Source organism: Squalius cephalus, assembly GCF_949319135.1.
Source record: "Squalius cephalus genome assembly, chromosome: 7".
NCBI lineage: Eukaryota > Metazoa > Chordata > Actinopteri > Cypriniformes > Leuciscidae > Squalius > Squalius cephalus.
This window is the reverse complement of record NC_137128.1, coordinates 39,719,937-39,746,647: the sequence shown is the minus strand read 5'-3', so window position 1 is coordinate 39,746,647 and position 26,711 is coordinate 39,719,937. Positions and strand designations below refer to the sequence as shown.

General features: G+C 38.4%; 1 protein-coding gene across 1 annotated transcript in view; it reads right to left on the bottom strand.

Annotated features, from left to right (window-relative positions):
• The window catches only part of ephb1 (EPH receptor B1), a 225,201-nt gene that overhangs the window by 81,694 nt on the left and 116,796 nt on the right, over positions 1–26,711 (bottom strand). The window contains exons 3-4 of the mRNA XM_079876294.1: positions 13,831–13,986; positions 2,527–2,862 (exon numbers count right to left, since the gene is read on the bottom strand). Coding sequence (XP_079732420.1) covers positions 2,527–2,862; positions 13,831–13,986 — 492 coding nt within the window. The remainder of the gene's footprint in view (positions 1–2,526; positions 2,863–13,830; positions 13,987–26,711) is intronic.

Sequence of the window (26,711 nt, the reverse complement as noted above, 5' to 3'; positions counted from 1 at the left end):
ACTGAAGCTCCAATTATGTCAATTAACTCCAATTAGACTGGATCAAAACAAGCACACTAACAGGTGATCGAGACAGGACTAATAACAGTTTAAGAGGAAATAGTTATAGTTTCCCTTTGCAAAGCAAAGCCAAACAGGGAGATGCTGAGTAGACACTTGAAATGAGAAATACTGCTCCTCACATCGAAGAAATAGTTTGCCCGAAAATGAAAAGTCTTTTATCGTTTACTCACCATTCATGTCGCCCCAAACCTGACTTTTTCTTATGTGAAACACAAATGGAGAACTGGTCGCTGTTTTCCGTGCAATTACATTGAATGGACACTAAAACATTCAAGCTTCATGAACAGTATTCCACATTTTCTGAAGCCATATGATAGCTTTAGGTGAAGAAAGTTATGAAATTTACATTATGTTTTTTTTTTTTTTTTTTTTATGACGATCTTTTAATAACACTTTGTTTCCCCTCTGCATCTTATAACCTCTAATTTTCTATTTCTTTAGATTGATTGTTGTTACCTTTTATTTGTATTTTATATGCTCATAATTACTTTTCTGAAGCTAAATCAGCTAAATCCTGCGGGACATAACTGTAAATATATATTTTGTTTATTTAATATATATAATATATATTTTATATTATTGTATATACTATACCTGTTACATTGTTTCAAATCTATACTTTTTCATGATTTTAAAATATTATGCATAATTTGCATATAATTATTTTGTTAAAACAAAATACATTTTTAGTTTGCATTACATCCTATTGAAGGTAAAGTATGACGAGTGTTTGGGTCCAAACAACATTGGACCCAATTGACTTCCATTATATGGGAATAAAAAAAAAACTAAATATCTCTATTCTATTTCACAGAAGATTAAATCATTTTAAGTTTTGAACTATCCCTTTTAGGAAAAAGTTATTTTTTTAATATACCTAAGCCCGAGTATTAAACTGCACCAATTAAGTTACACACATTGGTTGATTTGTTGAGGGCAGTTGTGAGAACATTTGACTTGGACCTGCCAAAAAAAACAAAAACCTGGCAACCACCCTAGCAACCACAAAACAATGTAATAAAATCACTTATCAACCACATAGGAATGCCTTGATATCCATCCAGCAATTTAGCATGAGCGAGTTACTTTTTTACTTGTGTAAAAAACAAACAAACAAAGGAATGGAAACAGGGTGCAGCTGTCAGCAAGCATTGCTATGCCATACATTCAAACTTAATTTGTTCTCATAACTGGAACTGAACGTTTCCTCGTTTTGAGGATGAAAATCTCCACCGCACGCTAAATTATCCACAAGCGCTCACTTTGATCCGGGAGGGGGCCGCAACGGAAGCAGCTAAACTCTCAGCGCTACAGTTCTGGGTGCCCTCGTTTCACGGCTGAATGTATTAAGGAATAGTGACACGATCAAGGCTGTTTTTTTTTCATACTGGTCCCGATGAAAAAAGATGAAAGGGCCGAACCAGACGAATGCATCCCAGCGAGATCGGCACAAACTTCTAACATACCAACTGCTGTGATGCTTCTGTAGAGCTATTCAGTGAAAGCAGGAAATTGAGATGGCAGGGGAAGTAAAGGAGGTGGAGAAAGATGGAGAGAGATGGGCTGCCCTCGAAAAACTGAAAGAGGAGCCCTCAAGGAAATGATGAGGATGCATATCTTTTAGCGTAGGTCAAACTAGGTGATGTTTTCAATTTTGACTTCCTGCACAGTCCAGTGAGCAGCTTTAAATGTTGAAACAGAATACTTCAGTCTCAATATACTGCAGTCAGTGGTATCGAGGCCAAATGACCACTTGGAGCCTTTTTTAATGGAAATGAAAGAAGAAACTAAATTGGTTAAGGTAATGAAAATAGAAACGAAAGTAGAAAAATAACTGGTCAAAATGTATATGAGTATGTGACAGAACATAAAAGGGGGGGGGGGGGGGGGGGGGCATTTTACTAGCACAAAAGTGCTGGTTGCATTTAAAAAAAATAAGTTTATTAATTATAAATTAATACATAAAAATGGATTAAATAAATACAATTTTTATTTATTGTGCTTAATTGTATCTATTTTTATTTTGTTTTCTGTAAATCACATTATTACCACATGGCACAAGCTGATTGGCTTCTGCTGATCCTGCAGCCAATGAGATTGCTTGCTCAACATTTAAATAGTCTGGTGCAGTGTTTGCTGTAGGCTAGTCCTGTAGCCTGCTATCAGAGTTCCTCTGATGTTAGTTCCTCCTAAATTAGTTTAAATCAAGATCAGTTAAACCAATAACAACACTGCACCAGTCAAGACAGTTTACCTCCAACAACAACCATCTTAACTGCCTTGTACAAGTAACACACCAGAACTGATCATTCTAAAACTGATTAAGACCATCTTGGAATATGAACTGGTCTAAACTGTTTCTTCATCAGCAGGGTTATTCTGTTGCTGTGGGCTGTATTGATTGCATAAGCTTGTTTAATCAAGCATAATCTTGTTTGGCTTCATAAAAAAGTAATCACTCACCAGCCTGGTTGGTCGTGATGTCTATGGAGACGTGCTGGGCAGGATACGGGCTCTTGTTGGTGACACCGTTGACCGCCTGGATCTCAAACGTGTAGAGAGTGTGTGCCAGAAGGTTACTGATGAAGACTCTGGATTCGGTCAGTCCCAGCTGCCGGGGCTGAAATTCCACATTATCATCGCAATGGGAACAGGATCGCCGGTCCGCTTGGCATTTCTTACAAACAATATTGTACATGACGTCCTCGCGACCGCCTGTCTCACGCGGGGAGTGCCACTCCAGAGTCACGGAGGTCTCGTTCACGATGGAGATGACATTTCTTGGCCCAGAGGGAACACCTGACGAGAAAGTAAAGACACGTGAGAATACTGAAATTCATTAAGCAAACTATGAACATGATGCTGCGAAAGAAATGTTGTTAATGCCAGTGGGGGGAAAAGGAAGAGCGTTTTTGTGCGACTAATAACAGTTGCATTTGTCTAGGCTCTTTAAATTGCACTGCTGTAATTGCAGTGCAGTAATAATTACAACTCTTACATTGGCTTTTTTATTAAATTACACTAATTTCGACACTTGAATAATAGAAAATGAGTCATTTAAGATTCAGCTGAAAAACTAATACCTTTAGACGACATTTAATTGCATGATATGCTTACCTCATTTATCATTTAAGCATTTCTGTTCCTCTCTTGAAGCAATAGTTCACCCAAAAATGAACATCTATTATAATTTAATCACCTTTATGCCATTACAAAGCCATGATTTTCTTTCCTCCATTGAACACAAAAGGTGAAATTTAAGAGAATGGTACTGATCACACATGTTCATCCAGTTACAAAGAATGGAGACTGGAGTTTTCATGCAGCTGTGCAGCGGAGCCAATATCTATATCTGTATCTGTAACAATCTCAGAATTATTTGTATCTGTATCTGTATACGGATAAATCCGGAAGCGTGCGGGGCTTTAACCAGATTGTTTTCATTTAATAAATATGCCTTGTAGAAATCATAAAATATATATATATTTGATATTTTATTAGAATTAAAATTTATTTAAATAGTATATCATCAAATTAAAATAATACTATTAAAATAATACTATCTTCATTTAAATAATTTTTTTTTTTTTTTTTTTTTTTGATGGATGAACTCACGGCTCGATTGGACTCCTGTCGTGTCAAAAGTGATATGACTTTTCAGTGTTATTGATGTCGCCATCTTCTTTGATATTACTTTGGTCACAGTCACTATGGTTACTGGTAAAAGAATACTGGCTTAAATCCTGTTGCACGTTCAATTCAGACAGTATTCGAGGCGCTACTGTAAATAAATGCAGTTGTCAATCCCAAAAACTGACAGTGTGAAGTCATAAAGTTTTGGAATGACATGAGGGTTAATTTCTGGATTAACTAATCCTTATTTATTTAAACTGATGTTACATTCCCCAATGATATTTAATCTTTTTCTGTGTAGTTAAAGTTTAAAACATTGTCTACTCAACTACAAGAAAGTCGTACAGAATGGAGCCGTGTTGTGTTTTTCCTTTCAGCTGTGGTCTCGGTCCCAGAACGACGTGTAACTGTTTATAATTACCATGCAGAGTGGCGGTCCCCGAAGGCCGTACATCAGCCCACTAACTCAACACTGTGAGTGGCTTTTCATCAACAGTCAGAGTAAGGGAACAAGGATTTAGTAATGGCTCTTTATCACAACCTCCTGGATCCTTTCATACACACCCAGCCTTCCCACTACAGCCACAGGGAGAAACCATATTGTGTTTCTGATAAAGCAACGACTTCCCCTGGTGCACAGAACATCCGGCCAGGAACTGAGGATTTACAGATCACGGAAAGGTTGTGATGTTAACTATAGACCGCAACTGAACCAGATGAGAGCCAGGAGAGGTTCTGGAAGGTTCAGGTTGGATTTTCATGACCAGCCACTTTAACGAAGAATTTGAGTGACTTCTCCTTGAAATATCAAACCTGGCGAGGAAACGTTCCAGCACTTGAAGCAAGAAAAGAATGATTTCACTCAGGCCGAGGCACAATGAGCTATTGTGCAGGCAGGGCCTTGTGGGATAGAATCAGGGGCTACTGGGATCCTAAACATGGAAAACTGATGAAAGAAGCAACCTCGAACTCTGGCAACCCTGATGATTAGCCAATCAGTTGAGCAGAAGGCTTCTGACAGCTCTTGAATATATATGTGCATGTGTGTGTTTGAAAAATAAAAAATTAAATAAAACACAATATCTAGAAATAGCATTTATATCAAAATTATATATATATATATACACACATGTGTCTGTGTGTGAAATGTAAAAACATAGATTTCTGTAAGAGATTCAGACTTTTTTTTTTTTTTTTTCTATTCAGGGAACAGTGCCATAGATGTTTTAAAAGGTCTGTGAGGATCCATAAAGCAGCAGCTCTTTCTGCTTTGTTAGCAGGGAGTGTTTCATTCAGACAGTGAGCTGGTCACTATCCAAACAGCAGGGCTTTGCTTACACCACAGTTAACACCCAAAGCACTGTTTGATTAGGTGCTACGACAGCAGAGATGTCTTACTCACTATATCTCACAGTCAGGCTTAAGAAAGGCAGAGGGGAAAGGGTAGAGAGCGAGAGACGGGAGGAGAAAAAGCGCAAGTGAATCAAAGTGGAGGTGGGCCATATCTGGAACTAGGCCAGAAGGAGTGTGTGTGTGTGTGTGTGTGTGTGTGTGTGTGTGTGTGTGTGTGTGTGTGTGTGTGTGTGTGTGTGTGTGTGTGTGTGTGTGTGTGAGAATGAGGCCATGAGATGCAGCCAGTTCCAACACAATTAGCCGGTTCCCAAAGGAAATCCAGACACACCAAGAGCAGCTTCAGTACATACACGCACGCAAACATCACCATAATTGACATCATAAAGGTACTGTATTGATATTCATGGTTAAAATAAAATTTTATTGTGGATTGTTGATGCAGGAGATACAGTTTACAGTTAGAACTGGTGTGTATATATATGTACACACACACACAGTATACACACATCTCCTGCATCCTCCAAAACCAAACAATCAAGCCTGTAAAATGGGGAATTGCCCTGTTGTGATAAGCACTAATTTCGTGGGCACGTTTGCACAATTACCTGATTTGTACTAACTCCTTTAGTTAACTGGTGCTAAAACAACACAGCCAAATGTGTGCAAATTAATTGTGCTAGCAGTGGGTGCAATCTTGATGAATTTCACACTTTATATAATTAGTCAAAACTCTGGCATACTATAAAAATACACTTTCAGAAGTTCAGGGTCATTTAATAATTATTAAGAAAGAAAGAAAGAAAAAGAAAGAAAGAAAGAAAGAAAGAAAGAAAGAAAGAAAGAAAGAAAGAAAGAAAGAAAGAAAGAAAGAAAGAAAGAAAGAAAGAAAGAAAGAACTTTTAATTGATAATACTTTTAAGTGACAGTAAGGACATTCATAATAGATTTCTATGTCAAATAAAGGCTATTTTGAACTTTCTATTTATCAGACTCCTAAACACGTGTCATGATTTCCACTGTTTTCAAAATTGGTAGTACGATTTTATTTTATTTTTTTGAGCAGCAAATCAGCATATTATAATGATTTTTAAAGGAACGTAAAGGAACGTTTTAAAGGAACGTTTTAAGGGAACACTGAAGACTGGAGTAATGATGCTGATTTATTATTTATCAATTTGCCATCACAGGAATAAATGACATAAAAAAAAAAAAAAAAAAAAAAAAAAAGGAAATGTGTTACGTTATGGGGTCAATGTTATGGGGTCAAAATGTCCCCTCAAAGATGGCGATATCTCCAGTCCTAAGACTGTCCACTTCTTGTGGTTTCAAGTTCACACACACTGCTTTTGCGATGCTCTCAACAAGATTAAAACCAAATCCTGTGAGTGAATATCAAAGCGTCAGAGATGTGAGAGAGACAGACACTGAGGAACTGTGACAGACATGAGGAGATTAATCTGGAAATGGACATGTGGATGATAAGGAATCGACTGGCTTCTGCTGCTGTTGGATTTATTGCACATTTAACTCTCTCTCTCTCAGACACACTGGCAAGAGGCCAACCAGACGGCTGCTACCACTTCCCGTCTTGGACGATGAGGATAAATCGCTTTTGTTTTACAACACTTAGAACAAAAACGACACATTCTTTATTGAGTTTTCTCTCCGTTTCTTTCATTCTCAGTGGAGCACTTGCACTGAGCTTCATGATGCAATTCCGATTCCCAGGCATTGAATATTTACACTACCTTTCAAAACTTTGGGGTCAGTAAGATTTTTGAATACTTTTCAAAAAAAAAAATAGTATTGAGATATGAAGATATAAATACTCTTATTCAGCAAGGATGTATTAAATTGATTTAAAAAAAAGTGACGGTAAAGACATTTATAATGTTTAAAATACTTATTTTTTCAAATAAATGCTGTTCTTTTGAACTTTCTATTCATCAAAGTATCCTAAAAAAAATGATATAATAAATATCATAATCTGATGAGCTATCAATTGAGACAAGCCCAAACAATATGAATATGCTGGTGTAGTTACAACATCTACCAGATCACTAGTTTCTGGCTTATAAGCGTTTAAAATGTGATTATAATTTATGCACCATTGCGATTAAACTTTACCTCATGTAAATACAATACTTCAATCAAATTGATGCGCTTAAACTCATAATCGTAGCAACCATAATCGTAGCAAAACATGTGGCTTATGCAAATTTTTAATCACAATAAGCAGGCATGCAAACACTTCAATCACATCTATTCCAGTCTGACCGAAGTGTGAATGTGCATTTTTTGAGGTCCTGAAAAAACGGAGTTCATGTTGACAATGTCGCGCGAATACAATGCAGTATATTGATGGTCGAAAATAATGAAATGGAGATATTTTAGGTGCGTCACTTAAAAAAACTACTGAGGCCAAATACCAAAAAAATAGTCCGTGTGCGCTGGAAGAGCTTGGCCAGTAACACACCTACTGTATGTGAGTTTATGTTTATGTTGAGCTATCTGAATAATGGCGGTAAAAAATAACCACAATTCTTAAAGAATAATGAAACCTGCATGTAAACGGGAGTGAAGAGGTTTGCTCGTGTCATGCAAACACACTGCGATTAAGTCCTACCTCTGATTAAATAATCACACTAGTGTGCACATGTAAAAGTAGTCAATAGCTATGTTTCCATCCACCTATTTTTATGCACATTTTGGGATATTGCATATAAAACACTGAATGGAAACGCCAAGATGCGCATACATTCTAAAAGTGTGCATAAAAAAAACGTATGCGTTCAAGTCTGTCATCAGAATTATGTGGTTTAATTCCCTGTCAGAACGGTCTCACACGATTGCATTCCCAAACAACAGGCATTCGAATGAGTTTCATCTGAGACGCATGTCATTTATGCTGTAAACAAATTCCCCGATTGTGGCAACTTCCATTTTTATTACAGATATTGTGTTCCAATATCCCAGGAAGTGACAACTTCGTTCTCTTGAACAAATGAGATGGAAAGGGTGCTTTATTCGTAAATGTTTTATGCGAAATTCCAATTTTGCGCACAAGTTAACTACGCAAACATAGCTAATGTGCCGTAGCTCCCTACGGAGGACATGGTGATGAAAAAAAAAAAAAAAAAACAATAGATAAGAGTTCAAATATGAGATTCGCTCGCAGATTGTATGCATTCCAACAAGACACTTTGCATTTACTCACAAAACATCTGAGTTCTATGCGAGCAAATGCAGAACGTAAAACATTGAACCTTTAGGGGCTCCGCAGCTCCCAAAACTTGAAAATGAGCTTTAGACTTGAATAAGCCAGTTTATCAGTAAATGATGGAGAATTTCTTTGCCACTTCTTAAAGGAGTCATAACCTGCAAATTTCACTTTTCCACGAGAATCAATGTATGTTATGATTGCATAATGATTATACACTGGCCGGGAAGCCGATATTTAAAAGTGAAGCGTTTGTTTACCTCAGGGTTTGTAAAATAGCCCACGTGCACGCGCACTAAAAAACGAGATTTTGATTTCAGCCCCGTCTTGACGTCAAGACGGGGCAGGATATACCATATATGGACACCGCAGCAGGAAGCCCGCCCTTCCCCTCTCCCCCTCATATTCAGTTCAGTCGCGAAAGATGGAGAAACCGAGTGCACACGTGAGTTGCTCTGTGGTTGACTGCCAGAAACAACATGCGAATGTGTTTTCTATACCAAAAACGGACCAAACTATCAGGGACCAGTGGATAAAATTCATTTTTAATGACGCTGTCCCAGCAACACTTTCAACTGGCTTATTGTTCGGTGTCTGCGCTAAACATTTTACGCCGGAATCATTCACAAATTTGGGCCAATATCAGGCGAAGTTGGCCACGAAGCTCCGTTTGAAAAAAGGTGCCATTCCAACCATCCGGGACTTGCCTGAAATTGAAACGGTAAGACTGTTTTTATTGCTCTACTGTGTGTAACAAACAGCAGCTAACTACTAATGCGGCTATTGTATGTAACGTTAGCTTCAAGGTAAACACGGGGAATGGACTCTACGTCCACGACAGCCAAAACATCGCATCAGATCTCGCGAGACAATAATGCCTTCAGAAATAAAGGTTTTAGGAGCTCTGTTTTTATTTTTTTTTCCACTTTTATTTTTTAGAAGGGCATGAAAGACTATAATACAGCAGTAGGTATCCAAATTAAGACTAGGTTATGACTCCTTTAACTGCAAACTCATTTATAAGTTGGACTTGACAGATTTGAAATAACTAAGGACAATGCTATGCATGCTAAAAAATGCTCCATTTGTTATTCAGAATCAGAAACTCAATCCACTATGTTTGTAAATGAAAATATGTATTTATAGGCAATCTTCAGCTATTTCAAAATTCAAGATGAGTCATGTAAACACAAACTTGAGGAGAACAGACTTCATTCATCCACTAAAAATGAAAGAAATGGCTCGAAAAAGTGCAATTATTTCTGAGAAAAGCTCTAGCAGCATTAGTTTGCAGACGTTTGACTTTTTGGGAACTCTGTGTGTGTGTGTGTGTGGATGTGCACATCTGTTTATGTGTGTGTGATGGTTTGTAGCGCTGCACTACACGTGGGATGCTGAAGAAAGCGTGTACACAGGCTTAAGCTCATAGCAGAATCACAGCGAGTCAGACGTCGCTGGCAGAGGATTAACGGCAGCAAAGCAATTACACTGCTTTACAGTCCTGTTCACTGCACCTGTACACACAACACTGACTCCTGCAGGTCAACCGTGTGTGTGTGTGTGTGTGTGCGCTGGCTCGGAGCAATCCATAGAAGTGTTCTCCAGGGATCTGTCTAAGCGCAATCGCCTTAGTGCTCTTATATCTGTAAGTGTGTGTGTGTGATTCACATGAACTACACATGAACCTATACCAGATATCAATGCTGCTGAAAATACAATAATTAGCTGTCTAAATGAGGACACCAATAAACCCACATTCAAACAGCAATCAGTGTTTCATATACGCCTAGACATATTAGCTTCATCAAATCCAGACCAGTCTCTGTTGGCCAACCAATCCTCAGATAAGAATTTCTGCTCTTGCACGGCCAAACAAACAAACAAACAGAGAATGCTTTATCCACACATATACAGTACACACATATTCTTATCTATATGAGGACATACCATAGACTTCTATTGTTTTTATATAAAAATAATTAATGTTAACAGACTAACACTTACCCACATCCCCACCTTACCCATAAAAGAACAGCATGTTAAGAATAAAATGAATTAATATTATTATTAACGACAACAACAATGCTGCTACTACTACTACTACTACTACTACTACTACTAATTATTTAAATAGTTGTTTAAACATTGTTTTTTTAATTGAGGGCATAAAACTAATTTCAGTGCAATGAATAACCTCTACTCACATCCCCACTGTTGCATTTTTAGAAAAAATAATAAGCATTTTAATAATATAAAATACTACTACTACTACTACTACTACTACTACTACTACTAATAATAATAATAATAATAATAATTAGTTTTTTAAATAGTAATTGTTTATATATTTTTGGCTGGATTTGAGATATATCAAATCCATCCAAATATATATACACACACACTTACTATTATATGCATTAAATGCATTTTTATAATAAAAAATGAAAAATATATACAGATAAATACATACAACCATTATTTATCAGTTATTTTCCAATTGTGGATTACCCTGAATGACCCCAAAGAGAGGTTTTATTAGATTTAGCTGATTTTTAGGGACAATTTTGTTCTAAAAAATATAGCAAAGAAAACTTCCACATACACTCGCACAGTAACCGGCATTCCATGTAAACCTAGACGCATTAGTTGCATCGAACCCAGACTTGTCGCCAACCAAGCCCCAGATAACAAGTTCTGCTCTTGCTCGGCCAATCGAAACGGCTAAATCCAAGAGAGAATGCTCCATCTACACGCACAAACAAACCCCAGAACAGAACTGTTTGCCACATAGCTCCTAGATAATTAATCTTGAGGATTGTGCTGTCCGGCATCCTCCAATTAACCAGTGAGCTGTCACCCATCAACACACACACATATCCCAGCAGACATTTCTGAGGAAATAATTTAGGTTCTGATGGAGGCTCGAGGCGATTCGGCCCAGTCCCACTGCACTACTCCCCACAGAGACAACCACAAATCCCCAGAGAGAGAGAGAGATAGAGACAGGAGTACCGTGAGACCACGGAGGAAGTGAAATTTATCTTTACACTGAAGTTGAGATGATGTAATTCACTACATGCACAGTGGGGTGTTATGATCAATTCCTGTGGACTCTCTCTCAGCAATCGATCACTGTGTTAATCAGACCGCAGACCCTTTCCCTTTTATATATATATATATATTCTTTTTAAATATTAAAAATATTTATGTAGCTGCTAGACACTCCACAAGGAATTTCTATCAGCAGTTCATAGAGAAATATTCATTTTGCATCATTTTCTCACCGACGGTAAAATGACCAGGTGCTGCATGGGCCTTCCTCTGAGCAGGTGTTGGGCTAAATCGCAAATGGCCATCTGTATGTTTCACTGAACGCCATTTTAGACTCTAAATGGAGAATTAAAATGCTGAGGGGACTTTCAAATACAGCTCTTCAGGAATGCAAACACAAACAGGCACTTTTATAGTGCAGCCTCATATTCCTTCGATTCAGCGATAAGGTACAATATATCTGAGAATACAGTCACAAATGATGCAAATAAAGTCCTCTTTCCTTTTAAACATGAATGTATTCACACTACGATAATTAATTTAGACAATATTTAGCAGAGTTTCTAATGCATAGCATATTGCTTTTTAAAATGGTGACTATTTGATAAGAACATTAGGACACAACATTTGATAAATTTAAAAATGATATTATGTCATAAATTCATTAAGATACCAATGGTGCTCTTCATGAGAGAGAGAGAGAGAAAAAAGACACCCAGTGAGACTGTGATCTGCAGTGTTTGTGAGTTCAAATCTAGCTTGCAACAAAAGCCAGATTGTAACCCAGAAAAGCCTATAAAACTGTCTCTGCACTACTGAATTTGTGATTGAAGATTTGGAAAAACTACTGATCAAATTATACATGAGAATTGTATAACTGTTAATTGCAGTGTGTGTGTGTGTGTGTGTGTGTGTGTGTGTGTGTGTGTGTGTGTGTGTGTGTGTGTGTGTGTGTGTGTGATCTTGTAAGCCTCACAGCCTCTCAGTAATGACTTCAATTTTTCATTCATATGGAAAAAACAACATTGCTAACTTTTCTCATGAATGAAAATAAAGAGATTGTGATGGATTTTTTAATGAATAAAATAGTAAGCTGTATATCAAACTAATCATAACTCTAACATCTAACCTTACTTTCTATTTGTAGGCCTAACATGCTAACACTTTGAAACACAATGTACTAAAACTTTCTGTTCTTTTTTTTTTTTTTTGAATGTTGTTTGGTTGTGTGTGTGTGTGTGTAAAAATAACAAATATGGGAAATTAAACAAGACAGATGACTAAATTTGAAACCTTGGTTGCCTAGTAACAAGAAGGCTTGTCTATGAAGAATCAATCAAATTTCCATTCTCCTATTCTATAAAAACTGTTGTATTTGTGTTAGCTGGTGGGATTCTCAATGGAATTTGTCTGAGATCCTCCGGCCTTGCTTCTTCTTGGGAGATTATCTGGAGAACTGCTCGGAGATCTCCTGGCCGTAATTAAAGCATTTAAAGGACATTTGCTGGAGTCTGTTTGACGATTATTCCTGTGTAGCAAGTAAGTTAGTTAGGGGAACAAGTTAGAGTAAGAAACTCTAGCTCTTACGTCTACAGTCGACAACTGGCAGAGTATAAAGATTATTGGGTGTCGATTGTAGATGCGCCAGATGTCAATTGGAGGCGCTTGGGAGTCGACTGGAGACACCCCAGGTAAATTTAATTATTAAGTGTCGACTGTAGATGCAGGTAATTAGGTTCCAGGTACGTAGTTAGGTTTAGAGAAAAATCGAAACATAATACATAATGTAAAATATACTGTATAATGAGACATATGTAAAAATCAAAGTGGATCAATAAATCAATATTTTTTATTAAAAAAAATTCTTTAATTTTCTTTGTTGCAATTTACATTTAAAACCCACTTGGGTCAAAATCGAAACAGCCATCTTTTTTTTTTTTTGTGTCAGGATGGCTCAGATGATCTCATTAGCGGCCTCGGTTTGGTCTACAGTCGACAACTGGCAGAGTATAAAGATTATTGGGTGTCGATTGTAGATGCGCCAGATGTCAATTGGAGGCGCTTGGGAGTCGACTGGAGACACCCCAGGTAAATTTAATTATTAAGTGTCGACTGTAGATGCAGGTAATTAGGTTCCAGGTACGTAGTTAGGTTTAGAGAAAAATCGAAACATAATACATAATGTAAAATATACTGTATAATGAGACATATGTAAAAATCAAAGTGGATCAATAAATCAATATTTTTTATTAAAAAAATTTCTTTAATTTTCTTTGTTGCAATTTACATTTAAAACCCACTTGGGTCAAAATCGAAACAGCCATCTTTTTTTTTTTTTGTGTCAGGATGGCTCAGATGATCTCATTAGCGGCCTCGGTTTGGGCTACAACTTATTGGTAGTAGGGACCTGTGCTCTCAAACTGCTTCTAAAACGATGTTATGACCGACCGCTTCAGTTTAATGCTAATGATAATGACAATAACAGTAATATGATGATGATAATGACTCACTGGTGCAGGGCATGTCTGGCTGCTCTCCGTCTGCTCTGTAGTAGCCGTTCCTGCAGACGCAGATGGTGGCCGCTTCAGATGTGGACCTACTGTTAGACGGACACTGAAGACACAAACCCGTCCCTTGACTGGACTTGAACGTTCCTGGAGGACAAGCTAAAGAGACAGAGAGAGAGAGAAAGATCTTGTTAGTGAGCTATTCTGATAATGTTCCTTATTGCTTCAATCAAACACCTTCAAAATCCCGATTTGGAGACACATTTCATCTGGAATATTAGGAAAAATTAGCAGGAGCACTTGTAGATGAACAGAGAGCTGCAAAAGTGTAAATATGTTCATACTTGTCTAGTAAATCTCATAACCTTGTGTTTAATGGATCTGGATAAGAACATAATGCCTTTTTTGCAGCATGGTGACAACCAGGAATAACATTATAAGCTTTAGGAGTGAGAAACACAGGATGTTCACTATTAACATGCAATATGCCAGTTGGGATATAATTTGACCATGCTATTTTTATGCAGTGCATTACTAGCACAGTGTCTGAAGGAGTCAGTGTCAGTTTGCTACAGACAAAAACTACGTTCATGAGAGCAAAGCGTGTTTTTGTTCCAGTTTGAGTGCAAGATGAGACATTTCCTGTTTGCGAGGCCTATTTCAAGTGAAATGAGCGAAACGGAGCAAAGGTGCTCCCAAGACAAAAAAGACAGTGTTTTCTGATTGGATAAAAAAACACACACACACACACACACACACACACACACACACACACACACACACACACACACACACACACACACACACACACACACACACACACACACACACACACACACACACACACACACACACACACACACACACACACACACACACACACACACACAAGCTGCTCCCCTGACTCTTTCTTGGCATTCACACAAAGTTTGTTCTTGTATTTGTGTTTCACTGTCCTGCATATACCATTTTTGTGTTTAAACATGCCTGCTTAGATTTGGAGCCCAGTGAATTTTAAATGCAAAATGCACCTAAAAAAAAAATAATAAATGAAAAAATATATATAATAATAATAATAATAAAACTGCTCTCTATATATGGCTATATATACATATTTTGAAATAAACATGCAAATAAATTTGCATTAAAAAATGCATTTAAAATCCACTTGGACATGTCTCTTTTTTTTTCATTATCTGTATAGGGCTGCCACAGAAACTGGGGTGATGTGTCACTATTTCAGTGATTTCTGTCCCATAGGGCCATTTTGTGCATGGCATACCAAAAAAAAAAAAACATCACTTTAAGCACATTTAACAAATTTAGAGCACTTCAGCATCCAAATATTACAGACATGCTGAACTTTACTTTTAGGGCTTCTGAGGCACGGCAGAGAGTAGTGAATAAATTCTGCTTGCTTTTCCAGGCCGGGTTTATCTCTCTGAATAAAGAGCTGGATAAAGTGATTCCTGTACTCGTTTATCATTAATTCTGCAGCTATTTGAGAGGAACACTTTCTGCTGGTTCAGCTGAATGACCACAAGGATCAGGACTCGGGTCTGCTTAATCTTATCACAGTGTACTGTTGCTGACACGGATCAAAAAAAAAAAAAAAAAAGACAGAAAACATTTCATATTGATCCAAAATAAGTCATATTCCAGACAATGTTTTTTTTTTTTTTTTGGTCTGATGCCCATTTATAAGGTTACTTAAGGTTTCTTGCACCAAAACAGTCATTCGGAATTAAACAGGATGTTTTTTTGCTACTGACCTTTAAGACTTTTAAAACATTATATTCATTCAACATTTGTCCATGATACAACCACTTTTTTCTTTGAGGAACAATGGTCACACACTCTCCACCAAGCAATATTTCATGTCAGCACTAGATCAATGTAATCTGCCGTTAATACCTTGATTAACTGGCATTACGGCAGTGACAGACGGGACGTTTCAGGTCGCAATGGACCTGGATCGACCTGTTCGCATTTAGAACTGTTATTTGCATGCCATGAATATGCATCAAACTCATAAATATGAATTACGGTGCAAACATGGGCTATATGGAGAATTTAAGATGTGGGTGTGATTACTACACTTATCAATTTACATACAAAGATGGATGATGGAAATTAATAAATGGTGTGAGATGGAAGATGTGAAGTGCGAGAAAGGGAGGGACTGTGTCTCTCCTTTAATGAGAGAGGACAGGATAATTCATCCCTCCTTCTATCCATATGAAAGAGTGTGACCTGTGCTGCGTGTGAAATCAGACCTCTGTTCCTGAATATCTGCAGCCTTTGAAGAAATTAATTAGATGCTATACAGCTCATTAAAAGTTTAGAGGGTCGGGTCCACTTTATTACTCTGTTCTTTTATCTATCCATCTACTCACCCGCGGACTTATTCATTTAGTCATTTATTAAATAAGGGGAGGAGAGGAGATTAGACATATATGGAAAGATAGAGAAGAGCAGATTAGAAGTAAAGGGAACAAAAAAGAAGAAAAGAAACAAGGGAAAAGGAAAATAAGAAATGAAAGGAAAAGGACAAGAAAAAAGCTAAAGAAAAGGACAAGAAAAAAATAAGAGAAAGGAAAAGATACAAAGAAAAATACAAAAAAGATGAGAAGAAAAAAGAGGAAAAAATAGAAGAGAAGAGAAAAGAAGAGAAGAGAAAAAGACAAGGTAAGAAGAGAAAGGAAAGGAAAGGAAAGGAAAGGAAAGGAAAGGAAAGGAAAGGAAAGGAAAGGAAAGGAAAGGAAAGGAAAGGAAAGGAAAGGAAAGGAAAATGAACAGACAAAAAAGAAGAAAGGAAATGGAAAGGAAAAGACAAAACGGAAAGAAAATGAAAGGAAAGGGAAGGAACAGACAAAAAAGAAGAGAAAAAAGGAGAGGAAAGGAAATGGGTTTAGAGGAATACACATACTGAATCAGAGGAACATTTGGTGTGGAGCCCCTCTCACACACACACACACACACACACACACACAGCAGAATGTGTGAAGGTGTGGGTGTTTGACAGACAGCTTCTGACCCAGCCCATATGACACACACACACACACACACACAATCACACTCGAACGCCTCTCCCATCCCGCACAACGCCACATTCTCTCAGTTACGAAACATGCCATGTTTATCACCACGACAACAAGCACTGCAGCCATGACCTCTGACCCCTGCGGCCCACTCGTACACACCAGAACAACAGACGGGGAAACTCCTGTTAGAAGGTGCAATCCTTTAACAGAACGTGTGACAGGTTTTACATTTAGAAGTACAGCACGAGGCCTCATTTGAAAGTGGACCAGCATCTGCTGTAAAATACCTGTATCTGAAAGACACCCCCTGAGGGCGACCACTCAAACGCAACTGCTGAGCACTTGGCTTCAGGCTTCTGCTGTGGTTGTCTGAGAAGACCTCCATCTCTGTAGCTGTAGGCGAAGCCTGAGGAGACAAGCCTGAAAATCCTTCACACCAAACACGCAGTCAGTATACAGACTCACTCAAACAGCCTCACATACAGAGCGGAGTCGCGGCATCTCAGATCTTTCATGGACTGGTAACAGTGTACATTGAGAAGAAGCCAAACTTGTTTTAACTGACAGAAATATCACAAACATCTTCATACTGTATTGCTCTGTAATGCACACACAAACCACACAAGCGCCTTCAATATCCACTAACTGCATTAAAGGCCAAAATAAACACAAGCACACAAATGATTCAACACGCTGCAAGCATACACACACCACCTGTCTAATATGCTGTTGGTCCTCTGCATGCTACAAAACAGCACCGACTTGCCTAGGCATGGCCTCTACAAGACCCCTGAAGGTGTCCAGTGGTATCTGGCACCAAGACTTCAGCAGCAGATCCTTCAAGTCCTGTAGGCTGCCGTGGATCAAACTTGTTGGTCCAGCATATCCCATAGATGCTCAACTGAATTGAGATCTGGGGAATTGGGAGGGCAGGACAACACCTTGAACTCTTCATCATGTTCCTCAAACCATTACTAAACAATGTGTGCAGTGTGGCAGGGTGTATTATCCTGCTGAAAGAGGCCACTTCCACCAGGGAACACTATTGTCATGAAGGGGTGCACCTGGTCTGCGTCAATTTTTACGTCCACATGAATGGCCGGACCCAGGGATTCTCAGCAGAACATTGTCCAGAGCATCACACTCCCTCCATTGGCTTGTCGTCGTCCCACAGTGCATCCTGGTGCCGTCACTTCCCTAGGTAAAAAGAGCGTACGTACATGGCCGTCCACGTGATGTAAAAGAAAATGGGACTCATCAGACCAGGCAACCTTCTTCTACTGCTCCAAGGTCCAGTTCTGATGCTCGTGTGCCCATTTGTAGGCACTTTCAACATTGGACAGGGGTCATCATAGGCACTCTGATTGGTCTGCGACTACGCAACAGAGTGCGATGCACTGTGTGTTGTGAAACATTCCTCCCATAACCATCCTTTTGTGTGACTTGTGCCACAGTAGGCCTTCTGTTGGGTCGGACCAGACGGGATAGACTTCATTGCCCTCGTGCATCGATGAGCCTAGGGCGCCCAACACCCTGTCACCGGTTTGTGGTTTGTCCTTCCTCGGACCACTGTTGGTAAATTCTCACCACTGCTGTCCGGAGCATCCCACAAACCTTGCGGTTTCAGAGATACTCAGACCCAGTTGTCTTGCAATAACAATCTGACCCTTGTCAAAGTCACTCAGATCTTTATTCCTGCCCATTTCTCCAGCATCCAACACGTTGATTATCAGAACTGACAGTTTGCTTACCATCTACTCTACCCAGAGTCTACTATAGTTATATTAAGTACATAAATATGTAAATGTATTTGCAGTATACTTAGCATTATTATTTTTATTTATTTTTTTTGTGCTATATTTATTTTTCACCAGGTTAAACACTGAAAAAAAAAAGAACAAAAATATTAATGAAATATAGAAAAAGCACATCGTTCATGCATCGTTAAAACGAAATACAACTAAACTGAAACTGAAAAGCAAAAAAACGACTGACATGTTCAAACCACGATAAATGCATGTGAAAGTAATGATGTGAGCTCAGTCAGATTGTGTAGCGTCCCCCAGGCTACTGTTTACACTTTAAGCTACTGTTTAAAATGGAGCGTCTAGAGCTGAATCAGCTACTGTGAACAGCCTACAGTCAACGTGAGTGAGTGTGTGAGTCCAAATGCAGTTAAAAATGCATCTTTATGCCTTTGGAGCACATTCTTAAAGCGCACACACACAAATAAAACATTCCCACACAAACCTGCATGTCCATTGGCTTTCTGACATTGCAAAATGCTATTCTCACTGCGACATTTTCCGCTAATTGTCTCGCGCCTGTTCAGCATGACATGAATTAATCCAGGGCCCTTTCTCTCAGTCCCAGGCGCTACAAGGGTCAACTCGGCAAAGAAATGATGACGGAGGGGAACTGAGGACAAGGAACGAGGGAACCAGGCGTGAAAAAAAAAAAAACATCGAACCACAAAAGATAGAAAAAAAAAAAAGAAAAAGCACAGAACCTGCCATGGGACTGGGTTTTAATTCGGCATTAATGCTACAAACTTTTTCTAATTGACCTTGCGCTTTAGGAGCACGTGGCTCAGGCGTTAAGCGCATTAATTAGCGCAGGGACGTCTCTCCGCAGCGTTCTGTCAAAGCAGACACGGGAAAGAAGAAAAAAAATCCACCCAGCTTTTCTGTTCAATCTCAGCCTCGGCGAGAAAAGCCATGTTGCTGAAAGCTGAGATCAGCTGGCACAAAGCCCAGCTCGCAGGCGGACTCATTCAGGCCGGGCTGGGAGGAACGGGCGTTTATTCCTCAAAAGAGCAATAAAGCCATTACAGCGAGTAGGGAAAAGAAACATCGCTCATGCATGGCTGCTGAAACATCAGTCAATAGAGCAGGTTTTTGCTTAAGCATGTATATATGTACTCTCGTGTAGCCAGACGTTTGACTAGCAGCTTGAAGTTGGTTTACATAGCATAAAAGACGATGGACGATGACACATTGGGGTCGATGGCAGTTCGGTAGATGGCCATCTGTCAAAACATTACCATATTATGTAATATATAAATAAAATTTGCATAAGGTAGTTTTTAGTTTATGTTTTTTCTGACCAAATAGTTTAAAAATGTAATATTAGCCATATCCTGTGTATTGACTAATTATTGATTAAAAGTAAAAAAATAAATAAATAAACAAACAAACAAATAGGAACTATATACTGTATAAACTACTATATATATATAAAAAAATTTTTTTTTTTTTTCTAGGATACAATGCTACGAACCTGGCAGTTAGTTTTTCTTATTAGGCACAAATTGCCAGAGCTGATTTTCCAGGTTAAGTTTAGCCATAAAAGTTCTGTATTTTTGCTTTGATTAAAACAAAACAAAAAAAACATCTGCAACAGTAACTAATATTATATATATATATATATATATATATATATATATATATATATATATATATATATATATATAACACAAAGAATGAAAATTATTTAGTCAAAATGAATGCAAAAGCGTTTTCTTGATGCGAAACAAGAAAAAAAAAAAAGAAGGCCAGGACTTGATTTCATCCATCGGGAATTTATTGGTTTACATGGTTTGCTATTGGTCGATCTCATGTGAGTGACAGGTTGTCCCGCCCTCGTGCCAGTAGAGAAGAGGAGAGATGTTACTGCAAGAGGGAGGGGAAGTTATTTTGATTAAAGATTACAAGGGCACTATCAGTACATTCAATTGTATATTATTTTATAAGAAATATGACCTTTAAAATCTTTTTTAAATTATAATTACATTCGGACAACATACATCAAAAGGTGATTATGCAAGACTTCTAATCAGGCACTGATTATAGTACCTGTGCATCCTGCCTGCCAGAAATTGTGTAAAACCAGCATATTAGATCGTTCCTTGATGCTTTGCGAAGGCTCTTGCAATGTGTGTGTGAAATACGCATCAGACGATCCACGAACAATCCGTAGGCGTGCTGTCTGAAGCTGAGACAACTGCAAAGTCAGAGTCCATCGGTGTTAGCTTCATCATCCTGTAAATTCCCACACAGATTTCACTAGCCTCTCACAAACAACAAACAAACAAACCAAAGCAAAATACTTAACCAAAACCCACTGATCTCAGTCTTGCAGAAAACAACCCTCTTTTCTCATTGAAGTGATGTTTTGAGTCAAATTTGAAGTTCAAGGGAACCGGGAACCGCCTGAGTTTTATCTTTCTTTACAGCGCGTGTAAGTATAATCCAAAACAACTGTTATGTCTTGATTATAGTTCCACCATTGCACTCTCGCACACATACGTTATTAAAACCGTGAGACTGCACTTCATACGCCGTAATTGAAAATGGAAATGAATTCTAAAGAAAATAAGCTACATGAGTTTGCATATTCATGTAATGGGGGTGTGAAGTCAGAGAGAGCAGGGAACATCATGGCCTTTTCCACGGCCGTTTTGATTAACTTTTGTTCAAGGAATATCAAATATCTCACAGCACAAGCACTTTACAAAGTGAGCCACATCCACAGGCCAAACGCTTAGCCTTTCGGGAAATTCTTCATCTGTAATGTTAATGAAAATCATGATCTGCATACGTACGGCCATAAAGAGGGATGGAAGATAAGCTAAATTAAATCTGAAGCTATCAGATCGAGAAAACACAGAGATAAAGAGAGACTGCTGCTGAAGTCATAAAGGCCGTTTACACCGACAGCGATTACATCGTTTGAGGTCGCTGTACTGTACCGCAATGTGTATCATGTGATTTACAATGTCTGCACTCCCATTGTGTCACTGCATATTTGCATAGAGCTGAACAGCTGAACTCCGCTCACGTGTCGCATCGCCAAAGGCCTGATTTGACTCACATCTCAAAATGAAAGACTTCTGGTTGTCATTAGGCGCTTTCCCACCAGAGGAACGTTTTCATAGTTCCTATGACTATTGGCAGAAGTACCCGCTTTTTGGCATGTTCGCACCGCAGGAACTGGGAGTGATTTTAGTTTTTTGGGGATTACATTACCTCATACTTCAGAGTTAGGGATCGGTCACCCAAAAATGTTAAATTTTGTCATTAAAGGGGGGGTGAAATGCTATTTCATGCTTACTGAGTTTTTTACACTGGTAAAGAGTTGGATTCCCATGCTAAACATGGACAAAGTTTCAAAAACTAAGTTGTACGTTTGAAGGAGTATTTTTGTTCCAAAAATACTCCTTCCGGTTTGTCACAAGTTTCGGAAAGTTTTTTTCGAGTATGGGTATGTGTGACGTCAGATGTAACAGAATTTCCTTATATGGGTCCTAAGGGCACTTCTCCGGTAAGATCGCGGCCGCGCGCGCACTCTTAGACCAGAGCAAGAGAGCGAAAGCAGTTCGCCATCAAAGCGCCCTGCCCGGCTTTTGGGAAGTCAATGTCACCAAAGAAGTGTGTTTTTGGTTGCCAGGGCAAGACAACCCTGCACAGATTCCCAAAGAACCCATCATTTAGGAACCCGTGGATGGAGTTTGTTTTCCTGAGCATAAACGGAGTTGTGTAAGACTGTTTGTTCCCTGCATTTCGACGTTGATTGTTTTATAAACAAAGCCCAGATCGACGGATTTGCAGATCGTCTAATGCTTAGGATCGAGCAGTCGCAATGATAAAGATTCGCGGTCGTGCGTTGGAACCGGACGGTGAGTAAAACTGTTGAACTGAACAAATGTCTCTGTGTGTTGTCACTAGCTCGGCGCGTTAGCACAGCTAAGCTTCACCCACAGGGCCCGCCTCCAGCCGCTCGGTTTTTTCCGGAAAGACTCGGTATCTTTCTGTTATTAATATGATAAAACAAAATACTTTTTGGAGATATGAAGGATGCAATATTACTCTATAGGTACTCAAGATTAACAGGAGATTGAGTGAAAATGAGCATTTCACCCCCCCTTTAATTACTCACCCTCATGTCATTCCAAGCCCGTAAGGCTTTCGTTCATTTTCGGAACACAAATGAAGATCTTTTTGATGAAATCTGAGAGCTTTCTGTCCCTCCATTGACAGCTCTGCAACTAGGCTACCACTTTGACGCTTCAAAAATCTCATAAAGAGATCGTAAAACTAATCCATATGAATTGAGCAGTTTAGTCCATACATTTTCTGAAGAGGCACGATTGCTTTTTATGATGAACAGGTTGAATTTAGGCTTTTATTCACATATAAACATTCATCAACTCACACATCAGATGTGGTAAACGGAAACTCAAGCATGCTCGCTTGATGTGCGAGAACCAATGAGGTTCATTCTCGTTTTATGCAGCACGTTTGAGCTTCAGCAAGAGGTTTGTTCTAGTGCGTCAAGCAGGTTCGGTTGAACTTCTGTTTCTGTTCACTGATCTATATGTGAAAAAAAGCCTGAATTCAATCTGGTCATCGTGTCAATTGCCTAGCTGTCAATGGAGAGACAGAAAGCTCTCAGATTTCTTCAAAAATATCTTAATTTATGTTCTGAAGATGAACGAAAGTCTTACGGGTTTGGAATGACATGAGGGTGAGTAATTAATGACAGAATTTTCATTTTTGGGTGAACAATCCCTTTAAATGACGTCGCTGACGAATGGTGGTGGTGCAGATGCAACAGGAAAATAGCCAGAGGAGAAATATTTGTTCTCTGGGGACCGTCCTAGTGACTAGTTCCTATAACTGAGTTCCTATAAGTACCCGGTGCGAATGCCCCTAATGTGAACCTTTGTCAATGTGGGCCTATCAAAACTGCCTCCAGCATAAACATTGCAAATGAACAAAATGTGCATCAAAGAGCCTTGACCTGAGAATGAATATATGACAATATTCAAGCAAAATTCTGTTGCTGCTGGCTATTTGTGACAAAATACTGAACCGAAAGAAAGATGCACTTTTGACTAAAATCAGATAGCATTTAACAACCATCCCCAATTTTACAAGTGATGTTGCCACTATCCTCAACACTCACACTGCAATAAAAGCAGGGCAAGAATATGAACAGAAAGCACTTTAATTACTGCACAATGAATGAAATGGCACAAACAGTTCAGTAACCAACTGCATGTTCAAAGTATTTGTGATAGTTTGCTGCATGGTGAGAAAGCTTGTAGAAACCTGTGATATGAGCTCAGCTGTAGTCTGTGTATAATCTTTTATTCATCCCTCATGTGACAATGGCTAGACACTGAAAACGTGCTTCCTTACAGTTCTCAAACATATAAGGCCTCGGACAGAAAAACCCACTGGTTCACTGAAAGCTTCACAGCAATGTTTGGAGCCATCAGGGTGTACAGTACAGCACGCTCCTAAAAAAGTGGGCAAAATGACCAAATAGCCAAAAAATGGGTTGTCAACCATAAACCACCTGACCTTGACTTCCCCCGACAATACACTCTTACACTCCTAGAACCTCTTTCTGTCAGGTGCTTCATATATAGAACCTTTCAGGGGATCATTTCATTCATTTAGTTTTAATTTATTAATTTAGATTTAATTCATTCTTAATTTGAATTCAACTTTACAAATTAAAAGGCTCATAAACAATTTACCAGATCTTTTTTTTTTAAATAACCTGTTAAATAAAGTATTTTGCAATCATTTAAATATGAATGTCATTAAATGTATTATAAAATATCAGTCCACGTGGTGCAAGACATCGATAATACACATTTCACAAAAAAGGAAATTTACATCTTGACTCAGTTTTAAAGAACATTTTATGCCAAAAAGGAGATATATATAAGAAGAAATGTCTTCTTTTTTTGTGGCTTCAGCATCCAAGCTGTTTGAGAGCCACTGTATTACTCTCTTTTTGTACTGCCAACAATTTAATGAAACAACTCTGAAATAAGTTTTTCATCTTTGCAACTACACATAATGTCATTGTGAACTGAATTGTGCCATTTAGCACTCTTTTATTGATAACTTCTGAAAAAAAGTCTTTTTGAGTGCCTCTTATGTAAGTCGAACCTTGAATTCAATAACTGTTTCACTCTCTTCTGTGGATCTTTCTTTTTATGCACAAAGTTTTTCAGCAACATGGTTGTATCTATCTATCTATCTATCTATCTATCTATCTATCTATCTATCTATCTATCTATCTATCTATCTATCTATCTATCTATCTATCTATCTTTTTTCTGTCTATCTATCTATCTATCTATATATCTATCTATCTATCTATCTATCTATCTATCTATCTATCTACATTATCTGTCTGTCTGTCTGTCTGTCTGTATGTCTGTCTATCTATTCATGTCTGTCTGTGTATCTATCGTTCTCTCTCTCTGTTTCTATCTATCTATCTATGTATAGATCAATGTTTGTCTGTCTATGTATCATTCTATCTATTGTTCTCTCCTCGTTTCCATCCATCCATCCATTCGTCTGTCTGTGCTGTGGGTGTATGTGGGTGTGTTTCTGTCTCACTCTCATTACCTCAGTCTGTTGATCATGAGATTCAGGGCCTGCCATCAGACGCATACGGGGTCAAAAGTCATGACCTCTGCTGACTCTGAGGCTTGGATGTGACAGTGTCCTTTAAGTGGCCACTAATCTGTGTCAGCTTTTCACACAACAGTGTCAGAGTGTGTGCGTGTGAGACAAACAGCCTTAGAGTGCATTTTCACTCATCTTTGTGATGAGCAAGCGTGTGTGTGTGTGTGTGCGTGTGTGTGCGTGTGTGTTTTTCCTTTTACCAGAGCGTGACAGTGATGTATGGAGCTGACCAGAACAAACTAAGTTTCACCTTTACAGGCACAGGGAATGGATTACAGTGAGTGTGCGTGATCAGATGTGAGTAGCTGTCATTACCTCTGCCAGACTTAAAATCCCTTTTCTGAGAATCTAAGCTCTGCTCCACTCAGTCTAGAGCCGTCATCGGCGCGCAGATGCATGTCATTTAATGCACTTCATTTGTTTCCAAACATGCCCTGATGAAAACACGCAAACCACAATCTCGAAGTCTAAATCATCCATTTCATCTGTCAGAGAGTAAAAGCAGGCTGCATCATTCTTTATATGAATTGACAAGAACAAACAAGTGAACATCCATTCCATCAAAACCACACAAGCACTCAAGAAGCAAAGATCTTGTTCCGCAACTAATACATGTGAAATTATTTCTGGAAAGTAAAATATCTGAACATCCTTAAGACTTGTTTACAGATATAGAATTGTGTTCCCAACACACATTTAATGGATTTATTTTCTTTTCTTGGTTTAAGGATAAATAAAAACAAAATTATGCTTAAAAATGTATTTAAAAAATGCCAATTGAGTGATAAAAAAAATGCACCTCACAAAAAAATAGGTTCAAATATTTGAAAACTATCATTCAACCTGTCATATCAAAAATTGAAAAAGATAATGAAAATAATAGAAAAATAAAAAAATAAATAAAGATTTTGTCTTTATCGGGTTACTGTCACTAGAGTAAAACCATGCTAAATTACCCATAAAAGATTAAACCAAAACTACAGTGAAATAAATGACAGGATATTGACATTTGTGTCCCAGACCGTGAAGTGTGTGTGTGTTTGTGCACATGTGTGTTTGTACCATATGTGTTGTGACTCACAGGACCTGACAGAAAACCTGACAGCCCTCAGTAGGCTGTTGCCACGGCAACGCCACAGCTCTCAACTCACTGGCCTCTCCCAGCATCTCCCAACTAACGGTAAGCGCTAACAGTTTCACACTTGAAAAAGTCTTCTTGATGACTGAGTCCTCGGACACGGTCACCAAAACGCCTCTATTCTGTATTTTCCATTTCTTTTAGAGATTAAGATGGACAGTGAGAGAAAGAGACATAATTAGTATTCTAAAGTCCTCCATCGGCACA